Source organism: Saccostrea cucullata, unplaced genomic scaffold, assembly GCF_032062105.1.
Source record: "Saccostrea cucullata isolate Sc308-1 unplaced genomic scaffold, CSIRO_AGI_Scuc_v1 ctg7704, whole genome shotgun sequence".
Taxonomy (NCBI): Eukaryota; Metazoa; Mollusca; class Bivalvia; order Ostreida; family Ostreidae; genus Saccostrea; species Saccostrea cuccullata.
In genome coordinates this window covers 1-26,999 of record NW_026927474.1, presented here as the reverse complement: position 1 = coordinate 26,999, position 26,999 = coordinate 1, and the positions used below count along the sequence as shown (strand labels likewise).

Below are 26,999 nucleotides of genomic sequence, written 5' to 3'. Positions count from 1 at the left end.
TTTAGCTTTTTAAATCTTTGTTATCTATAATGTGCTTCGAAATGAATTGTTTCAAAACACCAGGGCTATTTTTTAATGACTAGACCAAGTAAATCTTTCTCTACATATGATTATTCGCTGTCAAGCAACATCTCCAAGAACATCTCGAAATAAAGAAAGATAACTCTAATTTTGTTACGACAAAATTATATAAACTTTTTGATTGAAACATATCTAAATGTTTGTTCTTTTCTTTGGTTTTAGATATATGATATAAACAACATCACACCACTGTTTTGATCTCGTCCCTGGTATCAGCCCTCGGATGGTCTCGGCCGCGCCCTCCGGGTTTGGGCCGATACCAACCGCTCGGGCTGATACCAGGGCCGAGATCAAAACAGCAGTGTGATATTCTATATGTATCAATTGGTATGTATGTACTTGTCAATGAGTGTGGTTTGTGACGTGTTTTAAAAAACTCTTGCGTCATAAGAGGTTTTTTTCTTTCATTTTTGACAATGTCTTCGTCAAAAAGATATTCATTATACACTATCGAAATATACCATAAGCGAAAAGAGTAAGCGAATTAACAGGCTCTATTTCGTCGAAATGACATTGAATGATTTGCTAAAATAATATTGAATTCTATAAACTCAAGCTTGACGAACAAATCATGTGTTGGTGATTAACTAATGCCCCCGTGTAGCAGCAGATCATGACCAAAGGTTAACATTTCTAAATTTAAGGTGCTTGCAAGTCAATCAACAAGGTCAATAGAGATATTAAATACTAGCTTATAGTACCCAAAGAAATGTGCATGTAAATTGTTTAGAAGCCTGTGAGGTATGACCAATGTTAAGGTTTTTCTAAAGTTTTGTCAAAATCCATGGTCAATGATAAAAGGTCTTGTCAAGGGAATTACTAATAATATTTGTGAAATAAGAAAGCTCTAGCCCTAACCGTTTATAAGATATGTCCATAGTTTTTTTTAAACAAAATTAGGTCTAACTCTAAGATAATGGTTCTACCAAACGAAATGTTTTATCATAAGGAGTAAATCTGTGAAATATGAAAGCCATCAACTAATCGGAAGTGATTGACAAAGTTAAAGTGTCTGCGGACAAGAAGACAGAATAATAATCCCCGATTGAAGCTCAAATATGAATATAATGACAAAGTCCATATTTTTCTAGTGTGAACCCCAAATCTTTTCTCCCGACAGAGGGTTAGATAAGCACTTGGTATGATATATTTTAAGCCAAAAACAAAAAACAAAACAAAACAAAAACAAAAAACAAAAAACAAAACAAAACAAAAAAAAAAAAAAAAAAAAAAAAAAAAAAAACAAACAAAAAAAAAAAAAACCAAAAAAAAAAACCAAACAAACAAGCAAAAACAAGATTTTAGAAAAAAAAGTGTTTTAGTCATTGTTTTCCTCTTGATTTTTTCCCTGATCTTTTGACTATTATACTTCAATTTGGCTTAAACTTTCGAAATGATAAAACGACGGTTTTCATATTTTACAGGTCTTTTCTTGCTTGCAACAGAGTTTTTTCTTGGTCACCAGTATATTTAAAACTTTAATTAGCCTTGACCTTGGAAGTTTGCAATTTTTTAAAAAACTTGGCCATAACTTTGAAATGGTTGGTGATAGAACTTTCGTATTTCACAAGTGCAATCATTGTGAAAACAAGATGTATACGAGGGTTGTTCGAAAAGTTCGTGGAAGAAGTCAATCTTCGTGTACTACTTTCAAGAAATTTAAAATAAGCACAATATCATGAGCAAAAAGTATTTGTTTTGTTGATGTGCAAAGTTTCATTTCATTCGATTTCACAGAAATCATTTTACGTCATTTTAAAATCATGTAACCGCGGAGCATTCTTAACGGCAATGTTACGTCAAAAACATAGCGTCAAGAATTTCTTTAAAATACTATCCATGTACCAGTATATTTCATACAGGATTGTTCAATCATCACTTATTAAAGTCTAGCGCTTGACATGTATTTTTCTAACAATTGTTCTCGTAGTATAATTTCATTTTTTAATTTCTTGTACCACTTATGTGTGCTTTCACAAAATCAGCAACTCTCAAGCGCACATATCTTTACATGACGTTCCAATTAAAAAAAAAGTTTTTGTTAACATTTTATCGGATAAAACATTTATTTACATATATTGTCCTCGTCTGATACAGAGTCTAAGTCACTCTAATACCGTCTGTATCATTTATAAACACATTCAAGACTTACTTGTGACATAATTTTTCATTTTCAGTTTATTCAGGATTTTTCTCGAGTAAAACACAAAATTAAATCGTTATGTTCAACAACGTCATTTTTTTTTGTCGCTTTCAATGAAGACTATCTATTTTCTCGAATTGATTTCTTTCAACTAAGCAAAATATTAATAACTTGGAATATAAAACAATGTAACTATTAGTTTAAATGTCTAGGATTTTCTCGGATTTTTTTTGGGCTCTATTTCACAGAGAATACGACTACAGACATAATCATATTTGTTTTGTGTATTGTTTGTGAATTACTAGATTTTGACCTGCTCTGCGATCCGATATTTGCAGTTTTTAAATTTTACTGGCATTTGAGAAATTTTAAAATTTTGAATTCAAATTAATTTGATTTCTTGTTAAAATATTTCTACCAATTTGGATAGCATATGACGTTAAATTAAACAAAAATATGACAAGCTTGTGAACTTTTTGAATAATCTTGTGACGTACTTTCTAAATACTGTACATATATATTCAAAATCTTAAAATGCATGTCATGATCTTGAAAAGTTAAAATCGTGTGAATATCTTAAATATCTTGTGAACTTTTCTTAAATGGAAATTAAATATACTGTATGTGTACATTAAAAAGTGGCTTCATATTTTAGCGGCTTTGGCACAGACAACAATACGCTAATTCATAAATACCGTTAAGAAAGCATTTACATATACACTACACTGAATAGACATGTGTATAGCGTTAATTTATGATTACGCCAACAACTCCATACTCATTGATTACGCTAAATTTTGAATACACCAAATTATGCACATTTATGTAAGTTTTAGTACCCGAAGTCTCACATGAAATACGATTGTGAAGTATGAAAACCCTAGCACCAGCTGTTCAAAAGTTATGGCCAATGAAGGGTTTTTGAAAGGTAAGTCAAACTCATGGGTCAAGGTCAATGGGTAAAAATTGTTTGTTTTTTAAGAAAGGTCTTGTCACAGGTATTACATATGTTAAGTATGAAAGCTCTAGCCCTATCCGTTTAAAAGTTATGGCCAAAGTTAAAGTTTGAAATTTTTGTGGAGAAATGGTCAAACTTCAAGGTGAAGGTCAAATTTGGTGAAACCTTAAGAAAGTTCCTGTCACAAGAAATACACATGTGTAATATGAAATTCATAGCTCCACCAAATCAAAAGTTATGGGCAACTTGGCAAGGTTAAAGATTTTGCGGACAAACAGAGACAGAGAGACAGCCCGACGACCAAAAACTATATACCCCCGAAGCTTCGATAACAGGGGCATAAAAATCAGCTACATGTACATGTAATAATGCATGCCACTGGAGTAAGGATCTCCCTTAGCAGGTATCCAGTGGATATCTTCGACATGACAATCCCAACAAACATATACTAGACGAAATTGCAAACGTAACACCCTCTATGCAATGCCAGGGGTCCTGAATCAATACGCTGTCGTTGGACCACTGGAAATTTGTTTGATATCTTAAGGCTTGCCTCTCGCATTGAGAAGAGAAGCACCAATCAAAAGCTTTCATAAAATAATTAGATAATGTAAACGGAAAGGATGCAGTTGACACCTCAAATACAGGTGTCACAATTTGTTTATCACAGAATGACTTAATTTTATAGGTTGAGAGATAATATTATAATTTTTCGAACAATGTCACTGATATAGATGAAATTTGCCAGGGTCCAACGGAAACGTGTTGACGCAGAACCCCTGGCATTGCAAAGATGGATTATTGTTTGAGAATAACAAAATTAGATCTTGTTAAGTTTTATTGATATTACATATATTAGTAGCTGCGCAGTTTGTATTTCACTACATGTACAAGTCTAAAATGGTTTTGATATCAACAACATATAAAGACAACATTTATTTCTACATATAGTATACATAAAAAATAAAAAAAAAAAACTTCTAGCAATTCAATGTTATGTTACATTCATACAGGAATTAGTTACAAAACATACTAACTTATGATAAAGCTATTTCCCTAAATACAAAATTAATGTGTTCTGTTTTTAAGCAAATAAAGTAGCTTATAAAATACAGGAGATATCTAGGAATCTAGGAATAATGCATATATATAATTATATATGTATATATAATGTTATTAAGCTGTGTCCAACCCAGATCTTATCTCGGAAAGCTTTTTAAACGGGGGAGCCACTGCATGTACTCAAAATGTGGGATACAAAATCTGCAATAGGTAACACGTCTTACTACAGATGGAGTAAATACATAAGGTCGGTTTCCTTTTTTCTTCTTTACAAAATCCATAATACCAAGCTAAAAAATTATCTGCAAAATATAAAATTCATTCTAAGGTGGATCGATCACTCACGGTCAGTTTGACACGAAGCCAGGCACATGTACACTGAAAATAAAGGCGACACATATAGACTACATCAATATACATGCATCTTTGAATAAAAAGAAATAGCTACATTGAAATTGATATCACCATTTTAAAGACAAAAATTGTTTTTGTTAAAGCAGTCCCTTTGGGGATACATTAAATTGTTTCAAGACTCACATATACGAGTTCATTAGAAGCTCCTTGATATTTTTTAAAAAAGTATGTGAATTCTGAATACATTCCTTTATTATCGAACGTTTTTACGACCTCTGCATTAAGAAACACTGTTGTATTGTTATTCTTTTACATTCTTCTATTATCGAACGTATTTACGACCTCTGCATTAGGAAACACTGTTGTATTGTTATTCTTGTACGAAACAAAACCAGGACAAGAATATCTGCCGTCTTGAATACAATGAATCTGTTCAAGGCTGGTCGTTCTTTAAAATAACACACTGTTGCAAAATATCAATTTTCATGTTATATGAAAAAAAATTAAGAAATGAAAAAAAGAGATTAATGTAGATTTCATGATCAGTGTGTACTGGTTCCAGCTGACAAAACGGGAAGCAACATTGTTTTTGTTCGAAAGGTTCAATTTTACTTCGTAATTTAGAGAAAGTGGGATTTAAGTCTTGAAGTAGTATTCCAACATATACTACATGCAGTAGCTCCTATTCTCAGGAGGAACTATTTCCAAAATATGCAACTTTAATCATTTTTAATCTTTCCAACAAGCAAAATGAATTTGAATTACTATACCTGTACCGGATTGCTAAACCTTATAAAAATCCTTACAAACAAAGAAATATAACGGATAAGAGTAAATGTTTTACCAAGCCTCGCCCTTTGCCCCTCACTTAAAGATACTTTAAGAGTGCTGTATAACAATAAAATTATCCTTAAGGAAGTGTTAATCAGATGTGGAAGCTCAAAGGTTTCAAGGAATTTTTTGCACAAAGTTTTAACAAAATCAATAACATGTATTCCGACTGGATTGGCATTTTTTAAATAAATATGATTACATGTATTGGAAAAATTGTTAAATATTACGAAATACACGAGTATTCTGAAGTTTCTCGTATAGTTTTTTAAGGTCTTCAAATAATCTTTAAATATTGAATGAGTACCAAATTAGCCCCGTTTTAAGTAGTTCCCATGGGTACCAAATTAGCCCCGTTTTAAGTAGACCTATTTTTGTATTCATATGAAGCAGAAATTATTCAAAATCTCAAACATGAGAAGAAAAGAATATTTAATGTGGCTTTTCATTGGATATTTAAATGTATCGACGATGTATCATCAATTAACGAGAGTTGCTTCCATTCACATGCCGATTCGAAATACTAGTATCCCAGTGAGTTTGAAAATAAAGATAAACAAGAATTCTGACATATCTGTTTTATATTTGGATAATTAAAAAAGGACACTGATCATGAAAAAAAAGCTTTATGATAAACCTGACGACTTTAACTTTTTAATCGTCAGCTTTCCTCACTTTTTGTAGTAACATGCCCCATTCACTTGCATATGGAGTTTAATCATGTCCCTCAAATGAGTCGATATGTACAAGATCATGTTCTACGTACGAACCATACTTAAACGAGACAAGCTATTGACAAACAATTTGAGAAAGACGAATAACAAAAATGTCGTGGTCATTTCTATGGTTCATAATGCCCTCTTTAACTATCTTTGAATATTGACAATTTTTGCTATACTCAGATGTTTAAATATTGAACGGATTTGTTTATACTCACCGGCTGTCTTCTTGTAAAATTCCGTGTCTATAAAGAAAGGATAAATAGAAATTATCATAAACATTTTTTGCGAGAGAGAGAGAGAGAGAGAGAGAGAGAGAGAGAGAGAGAGAGAGATTAGTTGGTATGATTACCTATTGCTGCCTTTCATGACGTCCATTACTGAAAAATCATTAAACCATGATATTACAATACTGTTGGAATTCTTATGTTTATTACGCCCTTTTTAACAGACCTACTTTTGTGCTTGTATGAAGCAATGTTTTATTTTCGAAAACTTCTTTTATATGTATACTTGTGACCTGTCTTCAATATATCGATGCTGTTTTATCATTAAATGATAAGAATTTAATATACATTTCCTTAAAGTGTTTCTTCTTGCCTTACGCAAGATTCTGAGCTATGAAATACGGAGACAACAAAGAGAACCCAAACTCGGAGGTATCCTTCGATCGTTCTATTCGATAATTTTACCTATTAATATTAGCACGTTCGCTAACATTATACTAGTATTTGTTACGTTCGAATTTTACTTCCTGACATAAAGAATTTGTCTTGTACGAGGGCTGTTCAATAAATAATGTCCTCGGTGCTCTGAAAGAAGCAAAAGACGCTTTTCAATTATTTAGTCTTCATGATTTTACTAATTAATCTCTTTTAAGTAAAATACATGTCCGTAACATTTGTTATCCAATTTCTGATTGTTTTAGAACTCATTTTTGGGTATGACCCTTAGTATACTGGAAAATGGCAGATCCAATGATTTCCCGGACCTGTTTCTTCCCTCTGAAAGGAGTTTTTTTCAAGTTTGGAAATAGAAACAAGTCAAAAGATCAAAGATCTGGCGAATATTGTTAATGTGAAAAAACATTTACTTTCTGTTATCCCGAAAACCCCTTTACTCTTCAGGGCATGCGGGCTTGGTTGCTATGTTGAAGAAATTCAATATAGTGGATTCCTGATTCTGGGTCCTTCCTCTAATAAACCTTTTGAATTTTTTGCAAAAAAAAAAAATTGCTTTTTAGACTCCACCAGATATTAAACTGTCTCTCCGAATACGAATTTAAACAACAATACCACTAATTTTTAAGAAAATTACATATAAATCTGTCTTTGTGCTCTTGAATACCTGTGCTTTTGTCAGACATTTGCCGTTTTTATCAAGTACATCTGATGATAAATTTTGTTTTGAGGGTTTTAATCAATAGATTCATGTTCCAATATCTTTTTGAAAATAAAACAAACGTGGATAACTAAAACTACTGATATTTTAAAATAATTGTTAAGAATTTCGTATATGTTTTTTGTTTTCACTCATTTTTCAAAATATAGGGTGACCTTTGAGTACCAAGCTTTTTTACCGTCAAACGTTTCTTAAAAACAGTGTAAACTACTCCCGATATGACGTCTATCAAATTTGCTATGTGTTTTAAAGTCAATCATACATCATCAAATATTAATTGCTGAAATTTGGCAACCAGTACATGTTATTATAATATTTGTTGGCAAGGAGGGTACCCATTTTTCATGTCCATTATAATTTTTTATCATTGAAATCCACCTACACTACTGTCTATAAAACAGGCATTGGTTGCCGTAAATGTCATATATTTCAATATATTTCTTTGGGATTTTTAACAAGTTTTACGGCAGCTATATGAAGCTTTTATTTTCACTCTAGTTTACTGATTCTTTACCATTCATTTATAATGCAGTGTCTCGAAAAGCCCTTGTTTACCAGCTTCTCACGATGGAACTATGTGATGAAAAGTGGTCACATAAACTGTTATAAATTCATGAAAGATTCAATAATGAGAGAAAGTTAAGTTTAATGTCATATGATATCTGTAATGTATGTTTTATTGTTCAGGACATTATTTATTGAACAGCCCTCGTATATGAGGAACGTTCAATAGATACTTTCATCGGTGCTCGGAAAGAAACAACAAGCGCTTTTCTATGACTTAGTCTTCATGATTAAAGTAAAATATTGTCATTTGATTAAAACAAATGTCCGTAACATTTTTTTCAATTTCTAATTGTTTTTAGAACACATTTTTAAGTATAACCCTTCGTATACTGGAATATTGCAGATCCCATGATTTCCTGTACTTGTTTAATTTTTCTTTCTGAAAGAGGTTTTTTCAAGTTTGGGAAATGAAACAAGTCAAAGGTTGAAAGTGCTAGCCAATATTGTTGTTGTGACCAAACATTAACTTTATTTTTATCCCCAGAACTTTTGTACGCTTCATGGCCTGTGGGTTCGGACGCTGTCATGAAGAAATTTAATGCAGTGAATTCCTGGCTTCTTCCTCTTATAAACCCTTCTTGTTTTTGTCAAAAAATTCGCTTTCTATACTTTTTCAGAATTTGAAATTACTCCCCCAATAACAATTTGAACAACAAGACCACTAATATTTAAGAAAATAGCATAAAAACTGTTTTGTGCTCTTACAATTCTTTGCTCTTTTCAGGCCTTTGCTGTTTTGTCAAGTGTATCTCAATGTCAATTTGTTTTGTGGGTTTAACAGGTCGAGGCCACTGACGTCAGCATAAATTTGCTTGTAAATTAGCTATCTGTTTTCTTTACCTACTGCTAAATGAGCCGTAATGCATTGTGGGCTACTACAAGTACTTAACTGTGTTGAAAATAAAGGGCAACTTGAATTGTCCCTTGCAAACTTATTTTAAATTCATTTTTGAGATTTGTGCAAGAAATATTTAAAATTATATATAATCCTTCACTTCTATGCTCATATTTACAAAATTTGCTTTATGAAGCTTTATATCAACTTATATTTCATCGATCTAATCCATTGTTCAAAGAGACGTACATGTAGGTGCTATCGTGTCAATAAAACATTGAATTGTTTTCACTTGATATACGTGTACATATTTGAAGCAGGTAGTGTATAGGTCCCTGGTTTTAGACAGCAGGAGAAGGTGTGCAATTATTATTTAACCCTCAATATTATCAGAACGTGTTTTATATACATGCAAACGTCAACGCGTTTGTACGGAATTTGAAGCAACTATTAATCATCTAGAACAACACCAATATCAAATGTGAGCATGGAGCAATGTCTTCTGAATATAATCTTTCAATTTCGGTCTGATAAAGTGATGTAGAAGCTCTACAGTTTTTCCGGTGACGAGTTAAATATTGTGCAGTAAACCAACGAAAATCACGTGTCACTATTCAATCGTAGTAGACTGTCATGCTTTGGAACTCATTCACTTGATTGGAGAACGGGTGTGACGAAGACATCGTCACGTGTTGAAGATTGCCTTCAATATAAGGGTAGTGATAATTTGTTGAATTTTTGCAAATATACATTGGTTGTTGTATGTCTTTGTCGCCAAGTATGGTACCCATTTTTGAAACCCATTATATCATTTTTGATCATTAAAATCAACCTGCTCATGTATGTAAAAAAAACCAGACATTGGTTGCTGTAAATTTCACATATTTCAGTTAATTGGGATTTTTAACAGTAATAATTTTACAGCAGCTTTATGGCGCGTTTAATTTCACTCTACTTAACTGATTCTTGACTACTCATTTTAAATGCAGTCTCTCGAGTAGCCCTTGTTTTCCAGCTTCTCACAATGGAACTCTGACGTTAAATAGTCAATTTAATCAAATTTGAACTATGCTTTAAATAATAATTTTAATTTTCTTTTGCTGATAATTTTAATAATCACTTGAAATAATCGGTATGAAATATTTGTACGTATTAACTTTTTTAAAAATTGGCAGAATGTATAGAGTTGTATTATAATAAGCTTTCTATGTATTTTATTTTTTATAAAATTTACATATAAAATGAAAATTGTACTCACATTTCTTGCAGAAAATTATCATTGGAACTTGCGCCTGATAAATGATTTCAAAATAGAATAAATTTAGTATACTGTAAGTAAAAAGAAACGCATACTAGCATAATAATAGCTTTTGACGTGAATAAGAGCTATTATTTTGAACGTATTTTACAAAATTCTATCAAACATTGAATTCAACTTTAATCAATAAGTTAACAAATCTTATATGATTTTGACTCATAATTCTTGAGTTATTGAAATCCATATGCCGATTCGCCCCAAAAGTGAAAGAAAGATTATCATTCTCTACTTTGCGCATCAGTAACAACCTTGTTTCTCATGTGCATTGAGTTCATCAGAGCATTTATCATTTTCATAAAAAGACTGTTTAACCCTTCTGAAAAGGAAGTCATAAGTTGGTCAAGAGTTGCATTGTAGAGCCTGCAAACCCTACTGTTCAGTTAATACCCCAGATTTTCGATTGTGAAAAAAATAGAATTAACGGAATACAGCTGATTTTGGTAAATGTAAAGAAAGTCTTGACAAACGGTTAATACTTGTTTATTATACTTGTTGATCATGCTAAAACATTAGGCACACGACGCACACATGAGTGAGAATGATTCCAGCGTGAAGTTGCCAAGCTCATGGACCAAATAAGAGCTATTGTTTTCCGTCAGTTTAGGGTGAATGATACGATTGTTATTACCGACTGTATTACCAAGGGCTTCTTTGGTTCGAAACATATGACGCTACTTTCTGACAACTAAAAAATTTTCTTTTGTGGGAAAAAACAGAACGCAAACTGCAGAACAAACATGTTGGTACCTTTTAATACACTTATGCAATTAAGAGGCCGTGTCAGTAACCATTTAGATTTACATGGAAAGTCAAAAATTTTGAATTGGGCAAAAACCACCCTAAAATATTTGAACAACAACAAAAAACACATTTGAGACAAATTTTACAAATTTATTCATCATCATTGGTTTCCATGGCAACAAATGTGATTTGCATAGTAAATTCTCAACGAAACATTGTAAAATAATACAAATTTAGACATATTTAAATGCAGAGGGGGGAACAATTGGAAGGTCTAAATTTGTTTTCTTATACTGAAATAATGAAAGATGCATCAGAAGAAAATATTTTTATGTCTGTAAGTATTTTTAAAAATTTTGATATGGTTGCTATGGCAACCGAAAAATGACAAGATTTTCATGATGGGAATATCCGTGGAAAATTAAGTTTTTCAAAAGTTGAATACTTAAAAACGCAACAACCGTGGATATTGTATGTCATACAAAGTTAAAGATATATCCCAATACTATGAAATTATAAAATAAAAATTGGTAGTCGGATGTCCCAATTTTTTTTTTCAGAAATCAAAATTTGCATTTTTTTCAAAACACTTTCAATGGATTTTCGCAAGTTTTGGCAATTTTTTTTTAATATTACAACAGATATTTAACAGTTAGATGCCATATCTACAGAAACATAGTACTTTAGAAAAATCTCCATAAAATGTACGACTTTTTTACAAAACAATAGGAAAAGAAATCTCCATAGCAACGGAATTTATACCCTAGCAACTGACTTGACTAGGATCGGCAAAACATATGAAACATACACCCAGGAAATTAAAGCCTCTCAAGTGGAATATTTGGGTCATGGCATCCTGATCAACTGTCAACCCTGTTGTACTTACCCCATCATATAAGTAATAATAAGTACCATTGCTCCACAATGTCTAATAGTTATACAATATAGTCAGAATGTGGACCAAATATGCAAAAACTTGACCATATATGACATAACAAAAGCCGAAGTTATATGTCAAAATGACGCAATGTTCAACCCAAAGGGACGCCAATGCTCTGTCTACTGGCTAATTTACATTGCTGTACCATGTTTATTATTCAAGTTATAAACCTAAAAACAACTAGAACTGTCCAAATGGGACAAAATACCCCCCGCTGGGTTTTTCAGAAGTGCTAAATCATGAATATTTTATGGATCTAAGAGAAGAGAGAAAAGCTGAAACATTTTAGTGCAAATGTAATTGCTCATTAATTTTTTTTATAAATGAAACGAAGGTGCAGCCTAAAAAATAGACTGAATGTATGGATCACACATGAATTATGAATTTTTTTTGTCAGTGACCTTGAACTTGCATAAATGACCTTGGTTTAAAGTCATGACAAGTTCTCAGGTCAAAGCAATGTTTGTGTAAAATGGGAACCTTTCAAGTTTATCCTTAAGAAAGATATGGACCAGACATGAATTATAATTTTTTTACTGTCTGTGCACTTGAACTTGGACAATTGACCTTGGGTCAAAGTCATGACACACCCTTATGTCATAAGTGATCTTTGTGTAAACAAGAAAGTATTTAAGTTTATCAATAAGAAAGATATGGACCAGGCACAAATTACCGTATAAGTGGAAATTTTAGCGAGACGCAAATTTAGCGATTTGTCACAAATTTTTATGTTATTTTAGTTTTTACACATTTATTACAAATAAAACGTGACATTAATTTTAGCGACTGCACACAATAATGCCAAAATTAAATCCTTATGGTATGAAGTTTTTCTTTTCAGTGACATTAAACTTACACAAAGAACCTTGGGTCAAGGTCATGACACATCCACAAGACAATAAGCGATTTTTGTGTAAAACAGGAACTTACCAAGTTTTTCCATAAGATAGATATGTACAAAACATGAATTAGGAACTTGTTGCTTTTATAACCTTGAACTTGCATAGATAACCTTGCATCAAGGTAATGATACATCCTAAGGTTATAAGGAATCTTTGTGTGAAATAGGAACTAACCAGTTTATCCATAAGCAATATATGGACCATGCACATATTAAGAAATTTTCCTTTCAGTGCCCTTGAACTTAAATAACCTTTGCTGAAGGTCATAAACCCTCTTTGTGTGAAGTAGTAGATTCAAGTTTATCCAAAATAAAGATATGTACCAAACATTTTACAATTTTTCTTTTAGTGACCTTGAACATGCACAGATGACCTTGGGTCAAGGTCATGACACACCCTTAGGTCATGAGGAATCTTTTTGTAAAATGGGAACTTACCAAGTTAATCCATAAGAAAGATATGGAACGGACACAAATAATGAAATTTTTCTTCCAGTGACCTTGAACTTCCCCAAATGACCTTGAGTCAAGGTCATGACACACTCTTAGGTCATGAGCAATCTTTGTATGGAGTAGTAGATTCTAATGTTCCTCCGTAAGAAAGATATGGACCGTACATGTTTGCACAGCTAGACAGATGGACGGACTGGATAGACAGACAGACAGACAAGCTGATTCCTATATACACCCCCCCAAACTTCGTTTACAGGGGGTATAATGAGAAGTCGTGTCTGTTAAACACAAGACGACCTTATACTTATTCAAATGAAAATAAACCTTAACATCAGCAAGGCTTGTGAAAATGTAGTTTACAGCAATTTTATATTTCAAGTTTTATCTTATTTTACTATCAAAGACCAATCAACTGGTCAAATATCAATGCTCACTAAAAGTATCACAGATATGAACGTAAAACAAGAGTTTTCCATTGAAAATGTGTGTCTCAGGAATGACATATCAAATTGTGACAGACAGATAGACTGATGGTCAGCTAGTCAGACTGACAGACAATGGAGAAGTGATCCCTAAGAGTCCCCTTGCTATGCAGGCGACACAACTAGGCACCATTACAGCATATCTTGTACCTGATTCTGAGACTGAATTTTTTCTGAAGTGTACAGTCAAATATTTTTCAGAAATATTTTGCTAGAAATAATAATATATCGTATAAGTGGAAATTTTAGCGAGATGCAAATTTAGCGATTTCTACCAAAGTCTGGTATTTTATTTTTAGCCAGAAGTAATTTTAGCGATTTTAAAATGTTTATTAAAGAAGCTATTACAAATAATAAGACATTAATTTTTAGCAATATTCAATTTTAGCGATGTCAGCACCCTCTCTAATAATGCCAAAATTAAATCCTTGCTAAAAATTCTACTTATACAGTATGTTCTTCAAAGTACATTTATGCACAGTAAACAAGAAGTATGACACATTTGATTTTAGATATTATCTATTTTAACCAACTAGAGCTAGAGCAGTATAATCCAAGTGTTGTCCACAGACAGATGGACAAACAAACAGGGTGATTCCTATATCCCCCTTCCAAAAACTTTGATATCAAAATCTTAAACTTAGTAAGAAAATGTTTTTTAGTTCACTGCTTTAAGAGCCATATCAGAAATCTGATTCAAATTGTTCATGTTCCCTTCAGCTGTCAAGTCATTTTCTTCACTTCAGTGTTAGACCTCTGCCTTTTCACCAATGGCATCAAGATACATAATCAAGGTCTTCCTTCTATGTAATGGACTATCTTCATGCTCTTGAGAATCCTGGCATTCAGATGACTTTCACAAGGTGTTTGGAAAAGTTGTCGTCTGAAGTTGATTCCACCTACAAAAGAAAGATACAAAATCAATCCAACTAACAACTTCATTTAAAACAAGTTCATTTTGACACAAATGTTACTCATGCTGAGACAGTGTTTCACAGCCCTGAACCAAAGTCACACCTTCAATGTCAAGGTCAAGGTAAAATTTGATGGAGTTTTCAGGTCTGTATTTCTATATGCCTCATGGAACAGCTTCATACTTGGCATACAATGCTCCTAATGATAAGGTGGTGTGCCATGACCCTAACACAATGTCAAACTTCAATGCTAAGGTCACAGTAGACTTCAATGAAATTGTCTTATCTGAAATGCATTTCATACCTGCCTCAAAAGCACAGCTTACATGACACAAATGTGCCTCATGATATCAGTCTTTAACAACCTTTGACAGAAGACCAGGTGAGCAATATGGGCCCATTTTATGCTTCTTGTCTGGGTTTAAAATATGAAGTTCATAGGTCAAATGGATTTAAGTTATTGAGTCACAATCCTTTCAAGTTTGAAGTTTCCAGGACATATAGCATTTGAGTTATCTCTCGACAAAGAAATGGATGAACAAAGTGATTACTGGTACTCTTTGAGGCTGGGCTCTTATGAACAAGCTGATGGTCAAAGTAGTTCTAAACAATTCAGTACATGTAAAAAAATTCAGTACAAACCTCTATTTGTTCCATATGCTTTGAATCTGGTTGTACTTCATGGTTATTTGGTAGTTCACATAGCAACTCATCATCATCATGATTCTCCTGAAAGTATTTCATATCTGTTTACAAATTTACATGACCCTACTGCATATAGTTGCTGATTCTTTATAATAAACAAGCTGATGCTAAAAGTAATTTAAAGCAAGATAAGTTTGTGAAACAGTATGCCCCCAGCGTCAACAAATATAGAAAAGCTAGTTTTAGCAAAAAGATCAAGATCTAAAGGTTACTAACGTTGGTGTAATTTAAAAGAACTTAATTAGTGGATTATGTATACAAAATATGATCTCACAGTTCAAAAGTCATGGTAAAGGTTAAAGCTGACAACAGATAGACAGAAAGGACAAACAAAAATATGTTCATGCTCTTTGGGCATAATAATTCAGTACATGTAAAAATTTCAATACAAACCTTTATTTGTTCCACATTAATTGGATCTGCTTGTACTTCATGGTTATTTGTTAGTTCACATTGCAACTGATTATCATCATGATTCTCCTGAAAATATTTTAGACCTGTTTACAAACTTACTTGAGCCTATAGCATATAGTGACTGGGATATGATATAAGACATTAAACTGGACAAAGGGGATACTCCAATTTAGTCTCACATTTTCAGAATTATTGTATTCAGAAATTGTGCCCAACCTGATCAAGGGCTTACTTTTTTGGGAAGTCAAAATTTCCTGTAGTTAAAATTCATAAATCCTGGTTCCCCTCCCCTCCACTTTAAGGGTCAGGAGCAAATTTTGAAACCAGAGTTGAGTCTGTTATCCTAGTTTCCCTTCCCCTTTTCAAATCAATATTAGCAACCTCACAGTTTTGTCATCTTGTTTTAGTGTAGCTGCAGAACTGTAGCTCTCCGAAAAAATATATATTGATAGACCTGAGATAATGAGGTATAGCGGGTATGGCTATGAATTTTTTTATGAAATATTGTTTGAAATATTACTTATCAAAAGAACACTAATATGCAGACACACACGATTGGAAATCTACCAATGTGACCTTATCAGTGATTGATGATTATGCTCTAAATAATAAAGTCTGAAATATCTGGCATTTTTCAGTTTTTTTTTTTTTTTTTAATATTTTCTGTGCCAGGAAAACGTCAGAACCAGCGCCATTACGAAAACTGGAAATTTCGCCATTTCCAGTCAGAGTTGATTTCCCATACCTGGGAACCGCATTAAATGCCGTTGTTACAATTTATCAATGGCACAATGCTTTTAGTACTTGACAATAACAATGAAAAGAAAATAATCACTCATCATTTCGATACAGGACTTGTATATTTTTTTTAATTTGTAAACGCACGAAATGAAAACAAATCTCGACAGTCAGAGAAAATGTTTCCATCGGATCATGGATCATATATTTACAAACAAACCATAAAAACTATATTGGTAAGTACTAGAGGCATTGTACTATTGATAAATTGTGAGTTTGACAAGTAATTGCAAGTATCGAAAATACACCCGAGAATGCCGCCTCTGCTTGGAATTCCAAGTTTTCGTAAAGGCGCCGGTTATGGCGTTTTCCTCGCACGTAAAATATAGAAATAGTTAAAAAGCCAAGAAAACGTCAGATATTTCGGACTATAAAGAGTACTTTTCAGTCACCTACAAACTCTTGATGCTGTCATGTCCTCTGTAACCACACAAGACCTGCTTTATACATCTTTACATGTTGTTTTTCTTCTGCGACTTCTGCTGCAACAGCAACTTTCTGTTCTTTATCAGCAGGAGAGTTCCACAAAAGGGAGATAATCGTTCACGCGTTTTCATATTTGTGGTACATTCTAAATCAAATTATTTGCTATAGAGTACCCAACTACCATTTTTTATTATTGGATTTATAACTTCAAAGCTCGTAGTTTCTATTGCATGTATGATTATGATAGAGTTTGGTTGCGTTTTCGTGTAAAATACTTATAAAAATCATGTTGATTTTACAGCATTTGGTAGAAACAAAGCAAAGTAGGCCCCAATGCTTTAAAATAAACATGGGAAAAATTAAATCTCCCATTTATATTGAAATTAAGAAAAACATAGTTTGATTCTGTAATTAATTTTGACAGGGTTATCAATAATCAAATTTCACACTTTTCAAGCATTAAAATCACCGTTGCTATGGTAACAAGGAAGATGTGACCCAAATAACTCATGTTTGAAAGGACATTCATCTATACTTCCATGAACCCAAATATTAAAGCAAAATATTTTTTTTCACATTCCACTCACTTTATATACAATACTCAATGGTTACTGACACGGCCTCTTAAATTACTAGACCAACTAAAACTTCCGTAAGCATTTTCATGAATTTAATGAAAAATTAATAAAATTTTTTTTAATCAAATTACATTTTAACGTTAAAGATTAAATGTCTGAAGATTTAGACCCTAACATTGTCAAGTTAATTTTTTTAAAAGTAAACTTCCAAATGTAAAGTAAAACTAGAATATTACATTACGATTACTTCAAGAATTTGGACGTCAAATTACAATTTCTAAAGCAATGCATTGCATTATCATTACTTTAGTAAAGTAATGCATTACAATTACCATTAATTTTGCTTTTATAAATCAGAATAAAACTTGGCTACAATTTTCATAAAATTTCAATTTTGATTTCAAGTACTTAAATTTATTACACTATCAGTATTTTTTTTATATTCATAGGCAGTTAAAAATTTTCAATTGTCAATAAGATAAATCATGTACAACATGCGCTTTTTGTGTAACTATTAACGTCATACTGCAATTTTTGGGCAAACAAAACCCTTCCTAAAAACTACGGTGTTATTAATATCTAAATTTATAAATTATAGTTATCTGGATGTAGTTTCTTGTGAGGAAAAATAACCAGAAGTCTCTGTCGAGACTGTAGCTCTACTGGTTTGTACTTATAATAAAGGATGAGAAAAGAAGCCATTGCCATCAGACCAAAACTGTTGAAGGAGTAGCGTTTTAAAGGAATTTCACAGACATTTCTATTTTTAGTAAAATGGCAACACTGTTCATAGAAATCAAAAACTGATGCATTTTTTTTATGTATCTTAGTGTAGTTTACTTGTGTGCAAATTTATATTGAAATCAGACCAAAACTTTAGAAGGAGTAGTGTTTTAAAGGATTTCACAGAAATTCTACTTTTAGTAACCATGGCAACACTGTTCAACCAAATCAAAAATCTGATGCTCTATTTTATGTATCTTAGAGTAGTCTACATGTGTGCCAGGTTATATTGAAATCAGACCAAAACTGTAGAAGGAGTAGCGTTTTAAAGGAATTCAAAGACATTTCTATTTTTAGTAACCATGGCAACACCGTTCATCGAAATCAAAATCCAATGCACTATTTTATGTATCTTAGTGTAGTCTACTTGTGTGCCAAGTAATATTGAAATCAGACCAAAACTGTAAAAGAAGTAGCGTTTTAAAGGAATTCACAGAAAATTCTAATTTTAGTAACCATGGCAACACCGTTCATCAAAATCAAAATCCGATGCACTATTTTATGTATCTTAGTGTAGTCTACTTGTGTGCCAAGTTATAATGAAATTAGACCAAAACTGTAGAAGAAGTAGCGTTTTAAAGGAATTCACAGAAAATTATATTTTTAGTAACCATGGCAACACCGTTCATTGAAATCAAAAACCGATGCACTATTTTATGTATCTTAGTGTAGTTTACTTGTGTGCCAAGTTATAATGAAATTAGACCAAAACTGTAGAAGAAGTAGTGTTTTAAAGGAATTCACAGAAAATTTTATTTTTAGTAACCATGGCAACACCGTTCATCGAAATCAAAAACCGATGCACTATTTTATGAATCTTAGTGTAGTCTACTTGTGTGCCAAGTTATAATGAAATTAGACCAAAACTGTAGAAGAAGTAGCGTTTTAAATGAATTCACAGAAAATTCTATTTTTAGTAACCATGGCAACACCGTTCATCGAAATCAAAAACCGATGCACTATTTTATGTATCTTAGTGTAGTCTACTTGTGTGCAAAGTTATATTAAAATCAAACCAAAACTGTAGGAGGAGTAGCGTTTTGAAAAATTGTTTACAGACAGACGGACAGACAGACAGACAGACAGACGGACGACGGACACCTTACTATCGCATAAGCTCTTCTGGTCTCTGACCAGTAGAGCTAAAAAACACTGAGACGCGTAAAAAAGGTTGTACAGTGAGCCTATTTTGCCTCGCTAAAGATAGTTCCTGTCTTCTTTTCCTTTTGATACAATGGATTGGAATGTGTTTATTTTATTTAAACAGTCACAGGTATTCGGATACCTAAATTCGGGGGGTAAATTGAAATTCTTGCTAACAAAGAAAATTTCTCAATCGTCTTCTTTCATATGAAAAAATCCATCTATAGTTGACTCAATCCACGAAAACCAGTCTTTTAGCGTAGGCTTTTTCCCTCTAAAATCCTTCCCTCCACGAAACTTGCTCTTGAGTGGATTCCCCCTCCCTGAGAATAGGCTCCAAATAAGCATTTCCCTACAGAAATCCTACACCAGATTCAATTTTCCAGGGGGAATCCTACTCTGCGTAGTAGTTATAGAGTGCAATTATTTCCTCCAGAGCCTATTTCCCTCAATAAAATATGATACCTGTTCACATGTAATAGAAATAAGGAGGGAGGACATACTGTTGAAAGTGCTACTTCTTCAAAATGGTGGCCAGATATTGTTACATACGAGACATGAAAATGAAAATTTTATATCTCATTTTTTTCAGTGATCGATAGTGATTTGAGGTTCAAAAGTAAAAACTTAATTTTTTTATGATCAAGTGCTCAGAGTTGCATTGATTAAGCTGTGTTGGGGAAATTAGGAGGAGTGTAGAGAAAAGTATAGACTCCATGATTTCAAATATATGCTAAGAAAATTCTTACTCTAATTAAGCAGCATACATGTAGATAAAAAAGACCAATTGAGCGTGTCGTTTATCTTTTTCAAAAAAAAAAATATTGCGGCTGTGATTTATATTGGCTCCGTAAAAAAAATCCTACTTTGAGAAAATAAAGAGGGAGATATTTTGATCTGGTGTGGGGAATATCCTAGAGTACAATTTCTAGGGGGGAAGTTGGCTATATTGCATATTCTACTCTACAAATTAACACCGTCGTTTTCCCTTAAATTCTTTTCATGGACATATTACTTTAAAAAAAAAAATAAAATCGGAGAACTCTGATCAACATAACGGAGGAGAATTTAAAAAACTCTACTTTTTCACAAACGAAACACATGCGATTTTAAGTATAATTAAACCTGGTAGTTTTATTTAATAAATAAAAGATAATATCAGTTACCTTTTTTAAATGTATTGCGCAGTTTCCAACAAACCATCATGACAATAAGAATTGCTAAAGCAAGAGCAGCAAGACAATTAGCCACAATCATTCCTGTTTTTTCTTGAACAACTTCTGTGATTATCTGCCGTACATGACCTGTTTCATCTGTATATGTTTCCTCCTTATTTCCTTCGGATGAAGTATGTGTCGTCACCACTGCCTCTGTTGTTGAAATATCATCTTGTGATGTTTGTGATGACTTTGATGTTTTTGTAGATGAAGTCGCTTTAGTACAAAAAAGTTAATGGAATTAGTTAATGTTACCTGCCTAAACGCGCACTTTAATACGAATGAATAAGTTTGTTACTCTTTTTTCTTCTTCAAATATTTCAATTTTTCGAGTGACACATTGGTTAGAGACATGTTCCATGAGCCCGGAGTAAGGTTAAACTTATATTATATGTGATACTATAAATCGACATATCGTGCTGACAAAATTGATCTCCACTACTCAAAGTCCGTAAGTACCGACTCCAGGTTTAAAGTAACCCACCATCGGTAACAGGCAAGTGGTGGCTTCTCTATAGGAGTGACAAAACATCGAAGGGAGTTAAATAAACAAATGTAAAACAAAAGATTAATGGAAAAGGTTTAATCGAAAATGTGTAAGAAAGTGGAGACATGGTATGTAAAGAGTTTATGTTGCATGTACTTCTAATTTTTTTTTCACTCTTCATCACAAAAATGTGAAATATCTTCAATCTCAATACAGGTCATTCAAAATGTATATATTCAATAAGGAATTCTATATACAATTTTGGCATTAAATTTATTGGAAAAAAAAAAAAAAAAAAAATATATATATATATATATATATATATATATATATATATATATATATATATATATATATATATATATATATATATATCTGTGTGTTTAAATGATCGATTAATGTTTTACGCCGAATCGGCAATATTTCAGCCATATATCTGTGTGTGTTTAAATAATGCACTGCTTATTTATCATACATAATAATTCGAGAAAAAACTCGGAATTGTAAATTCATATATCAGGCTAAACAATGCACTGCTGATCATACATTCTAAATCAAGAAATAAGAGGCCCATGGGCAACATCGCTCACCTGAGCATTGTGGTTAACATTAAAGCAGAAATTAGTTTATTGTTGAAAAGTTCAAACCCAAAAGTAGTCCCAACCATTCCTTAAAAGGGGGAGAGGATATGATTTGCACAAACTTAAATCTACACTACCTGAGAATTCTTCATATAAATACATGTATGACTAATCATGGGCTTGCTATTCTTGAGAAGATTTATAAAGAATTTTAGTTATTTTACCATAAATTTCTATGTTAAACTTTGGTCAGCCAGTGTGGCCCCACCCAACCCCCGGGGGACATGATTTGAAAAAATTGAATCTACACTAACTGAGGATGCTTCCATAAAAATTTGATCCATCATGGCCTTGCTATTCTTCATATTTTTTTTAAAAAAAAAAAATCATTTATGTTTCTATGTAAAACTTTGGTTGGCAACTGTGGCCCCGCCCAACCCCCGGGGGTCATGATTTGAACAAACTTGAATCTGCATATCCAGAGGATGCTTCCATATAAATATGATCAATTATGGCTTTATTATTTTTGAGAAGAAGATTTTTAAAGAATTCTCCTATATATTTTTATGTAAAACTTTGGTCGGCCATTGTGGCCTATGCCCGGGGTCATGATTTGAACAAATTTGGATCTTCACTAACTGAGGATGCTTCCATATAAATTGATCAATAATTGCTTTGTTATTTTTGAGAAGATTTTTAAAGAATTTTCCTATATATTTCAATGTAAAAGTTTGGTCGGCCATTGTGGCCCCGCCCAACCCCCAGGGGTCATGATTTGATCAAACTTGAATCTACATTACCTAAGGATGTTTTCCATTAAATTCATCTTTCTTGGCCCAGTGGTTCTTTTTTAAATGCCATTAATTTTTCATTAATTCATAATTAACTCCCCTTGAAAGAGGGCATGGTCCTTTATTTTAACAAACTTGAATCCCCTTCACCTAAGGATACTTTGTGGCAAGTTTGGTTGAAATTGGCCCAGTAGTTCTTGAGAAGAAGATGAAAATGTGAAAAGTTTACAGACAGACAGGCAGATGGACATATAGACAGGCAGACGGACTGTAGACAAAATGTGATCAGAAAAGCTTACTAAAGCTTTCATCTCAGGAGAACTAAAAACTCTGAATTGTAAAATTTGCTTTGATTTTAGTTTGTAAGGTTGTTTACTGATTTCTTTAATGTCCCTCTCGAGAATGTTCACTCATATTGAGTCCCACTATTACCGATGGAGGAGAAGATACAATCGGTTATAAGTGTCTCAAACAATCTAAATTACTTAAGTGACTCATGTGTACACATTGGTTAATGAACGTACGTGTAAACAATGGTCGAAGACAAATGACACCTATATCAGGCGACGATCTGGAATAGAGGTCCGTTCCACTTATTGTAAATGAACAGTCGCGAATTGACGTTTCATGCCCTGTGCAATTCAAATCTCGAATCCAGACCGGCCCTCTTCCTTGTAGATAAGTCCCATTAGTGATTGCTTCTCCGCTGAAATATAAAGGAAATCAAAGTACAGCTTTAAGCATTTATAGACATGAAATAATTAAAATTCCGAGGATGTAAAAATACACAATGCAGGTATGTAACACGAAAATCGAATAAATAACGAATAATGTATCAAAAATCAAATTTTTGCTTTGATTTCCTTTACTTTCAGGAATATTTTAAAACACAACTGAAACAAAGCATTGAATAGTCAGTGTAGGGGCTAAAATTTTGCATGAAATCATTAGAAAAACCAAAGGAAATAAGTATAGAATGTGAGAAATTTACAGATAGACGTTTGCCAGACCAACAGAAAAGCTAAATTTAGCTTTTAAATCATTAGTAAGGCTAAAATAAAGACCAGGAAAAAATTCTGTCTATAGATACAGTATTGATGAACAAAAATAGGCAAGTCTAAACGCATAAGGGAACTTCATTGCGGGTTATCAAATCTCATTATTCCTACTTAACTGATTTTCATTGCATATGCATGTAGCTATTGATTGATATTATTTTCCGAAAAAAGATAGTGCTTTATCGATTGTTTTTAGTCGCAATGCAATAATTTGTGATTTTGTGGGAACACTTCGTGCACTTTACAAGATCTAGCACACTCACCCAGTTGTTCAGAAATTGACTATTGCTTTAAATTTTATACATGATTTAATTTTTGTTTTTTGTGCTTTATAGATCTACTGTTACAATACGTACGATTGAAATCCTAGTTGGGTACAGATAACTTGAGCGTTTTTGCCAGATGGCCAGACGCTGGAGGATGAAATACTTCCCCAGGTTCCTCCTACTGATATTTCTACTCGACCTCTGTCGTACTGACCATCTGATAAACGGACTGCATAATCGTCCATACCTGTAAGTAAACGATATTAAAAACGGAACATTGTCATCAAATTCATGATACATTACTGGTATGACACTCACACATAGAGAAATTCTTGTTGATCAGTATAAATAGTCTATAGATTAAAAACCTCTTTTGTTGTTTTGAGTTTTTACATCGTACTTTACGGTCAAGGTTTAAAGGCCAGTACTTTTGTATTGTATTTTGTATAGTAAAAAAATCCCTATAATAATGTTTTCGGTTTCAATCATTGTGATTATTGTTCAAGTATAGATAGTGCTGTAGCATGAACAGTGTATGTTGCTTTTTCTTTATACATTGAGATTTAAGGTATTTCCATCCTCTTATGATGTCATAAGTTTTTGCAACAACTGTTTTTATATAAATTTAAATTCATGCCAAGTAGACTAATAATTTTTATAAGATTACTTTTCAGTAGATATGTGTGATGCTAAATAATGTTAAGTAAAAGAATCTAAAAAAATGTTTATTTTCCTTTTTAATCAATTATTCGATTTTTTAAAAATGTTGACAAGGGCAATAACTCCTTACCGGGTATCTTCATTCAGACATTTATTCACAATTCAAATGTATCTCAGACACAGCAAGTGTTTCGGAATTTTTCAGCATCAGAATTATGCATTTGAACCAGTTTTTACATAATTTTTGTCATAATGTTTACGAAAAATGTACAATTTTTTTATGTTGACATAAACTTCTGTTTATTTATGTCTCCTTTCCTAAATAATATGGCGACCTACATGTATATATTTTTTGCAATAATTAGAAAATTTAAGCTGTAATAAATTAAAATAAATGCAGGTTTTGAACTTTGAACCATTAAAATTATGACGGTGGAAAAACCTTAAATACATATGTATGAAAATAAAACTTTTTTACGTTAAGGATAAACTCTAAAGCATGTTTCACTATTTCCGCTGCAAAATACAAACGTATGTCGCAAATAAGTTCTTTACATTAAAAATAATAAGGACCACAAGAAAAACTTTTCCTTGATACATGTACACACTTGTAAAGTGGTAATTTATTTTTCATCAAAATTGTATACTACATTTATTCAAAGAATAATGCTTTTTTTGGTGTGAATATCTGGGTTGACAATCGAAATTGAAAATTAACGTTAAAAATTCAAAATAACAAATGCTTTAACTTGACGTGTCGTCCCAAAACAGTCCTGGTATATAATTATATATTTTTGTGCATGATTGCGCTTTCCTCTACCCTCACCCAAGCACCATGTTCTGAAGAAAATATCTTTTTTTAAATATCAAATTCCTTCTAGACATTTTATTATTGAGGACAAGATTTCAAGATTGGTTGTATTCCAAATAATTTTTAGACTTAATGCACCTCTGATATAGGGCCCAACTTAGCACCGCGCCCTTGATTTAAATGGTCGTTGAATGGTAATGTGAAAATGACCACGTTTCAATTAAGATCTTCAGATTTTTTCTCTCCAAGTTCCCTACAAAAGAGAGCATAACAGTAACTGACAAGATTTGAAATATGCAGCTTACACTCTTTTCATCTCTTATACTTCATAAAATGTGTCGATAGAGAGCGAAAATTCGCCGTTTTCAAGCAAACATTAGATTTTCATCTTCGATCGAATCACTTTATCTTTTCTTATACGAATTAGTGTCACAAACAAATACGAAATAATTTGGAAGTATGGAGGCGTACAAGGCGATGTCAATCCCCAGCTCTGAGAAAGGACATTTCTCATTTCTAAAAGTTCATGAAAGCGATACTCGTTTATATATATTTTAAAATATATATGATTTATAGAATCTTTTACACATTTAATTCTGTATTTCATAGTTTTAATATTCTATTTATTTAATATTTTACTTTTCACTCATATTTTCTAGTTCAAATTAACTGGCGAGAGTCAGCGAGACTACAGAGGTAGTGACTAGCACGCAGAGACATGGTAAACAAAGAAATTACGTTTTGTTTCTATTTTTGACACCCTATATAATATCTGTGGAAATATACTTCAATTTCATTTGAATTCAATCAACTTTAATATATATATATATATATATATATATATATATATATATATATATATATATATATATATATATATATATATATATATATATATATAGGTATATGAGGTTGTTTGTGGGCACTGAGCTTCTAAGCTGGTTTGTGGGATCTCGCATTTCTACATTGCATAGCTATGCCATATTCATGATTTAGGCGTTATATATGGTCCTTATATAATATATAATATAATTTTTGAGTTAATATTATAAATATTGTATATAATTGTGGGTCAAAACGTTCATATATATAGAGCATTGTGGGATAAACTATATACATCGCACAATGCTCTTCATATATTAATTCTATGACCCACAATATTATTTTATGCTATATAATTATATTATTTGCTGTAATTTACAATGAAAAAACATTAGAATTAATGTTTGATAAAATATCAATAAATATATTCATGTATGTATATTTACTAATGTACAAAGTAGAATAATCCATTAGGAACAGTTTCGCTGATTTCAATATAACATTTTCATATTGAATAATGATTTATTTATAATAATCTTAACAAGATATTCTTTGGATATTCTCTCTCGCAATGTAATTCATACAATCAACTGCCCAACAATGTTATATTTATATAGTGACCCACAAACAGCGATGGTCACTACATTTATTATACATAGAGTGGCCCACAATCATGTATAATCACATGCGGTATATTCGTCCCACAATTCATTATATACATATAAACAGTGACCCACAGTTTTAACTAACTGCAATATA

At 32.2% G+C, this 26,999-nt stretch overlaps 1 protein-coding gene and 1 long non-coding RNA gene across 3 annotated transcripts; both read right to left on the bottom strand.

The window, feature by feature from the left end:
* Positions 1–14,095: 14,095 nt before the first annotated feature.
* On the bottom strand, positions 14,096–17,124 carry LOC134274595 (uncharacterized). Of its 2 annotated transcripts, none has more exons than XR_009993648.1 (4): positions 17,014–17,124; positions 15,799–15,885; positions 15,343–15,429; positions 14,096–14,685 (listed from the first exon to the last, which is right to left on the bottom strand). It is a non-coding gene; the product is annotated as an uncharacterized LOC134274595 (long non-coding RNA). The 2 variants fall into 2 exon arrangements; XR_009993649.1 differs by having other exon boundaries at positions 17,010–17,083.
* A 2,612-nt stretch (positions 17,125–19,736) lies between these two features.
* LOC134274594 (deleted in malignant brain tumors 1 protein-like) lies at positions 19,737–24,194 on the bottom strand (the record flags this gene model as incomplete). Its single annotated transcript, XM_062756869.1, has 4 exons — positions 19,737–19,870; positions 20,714–20,980; positions 23,148–23,329; positions 24,038–24,194. Coding segments are annotated over 4 exons (740 nt in total), but the record flags the coding sequence as incomplete, so codon positions are not given.
* Between the last annotated feature and the right edge of the window lie 2,805 nt (positions 24,195–26,999).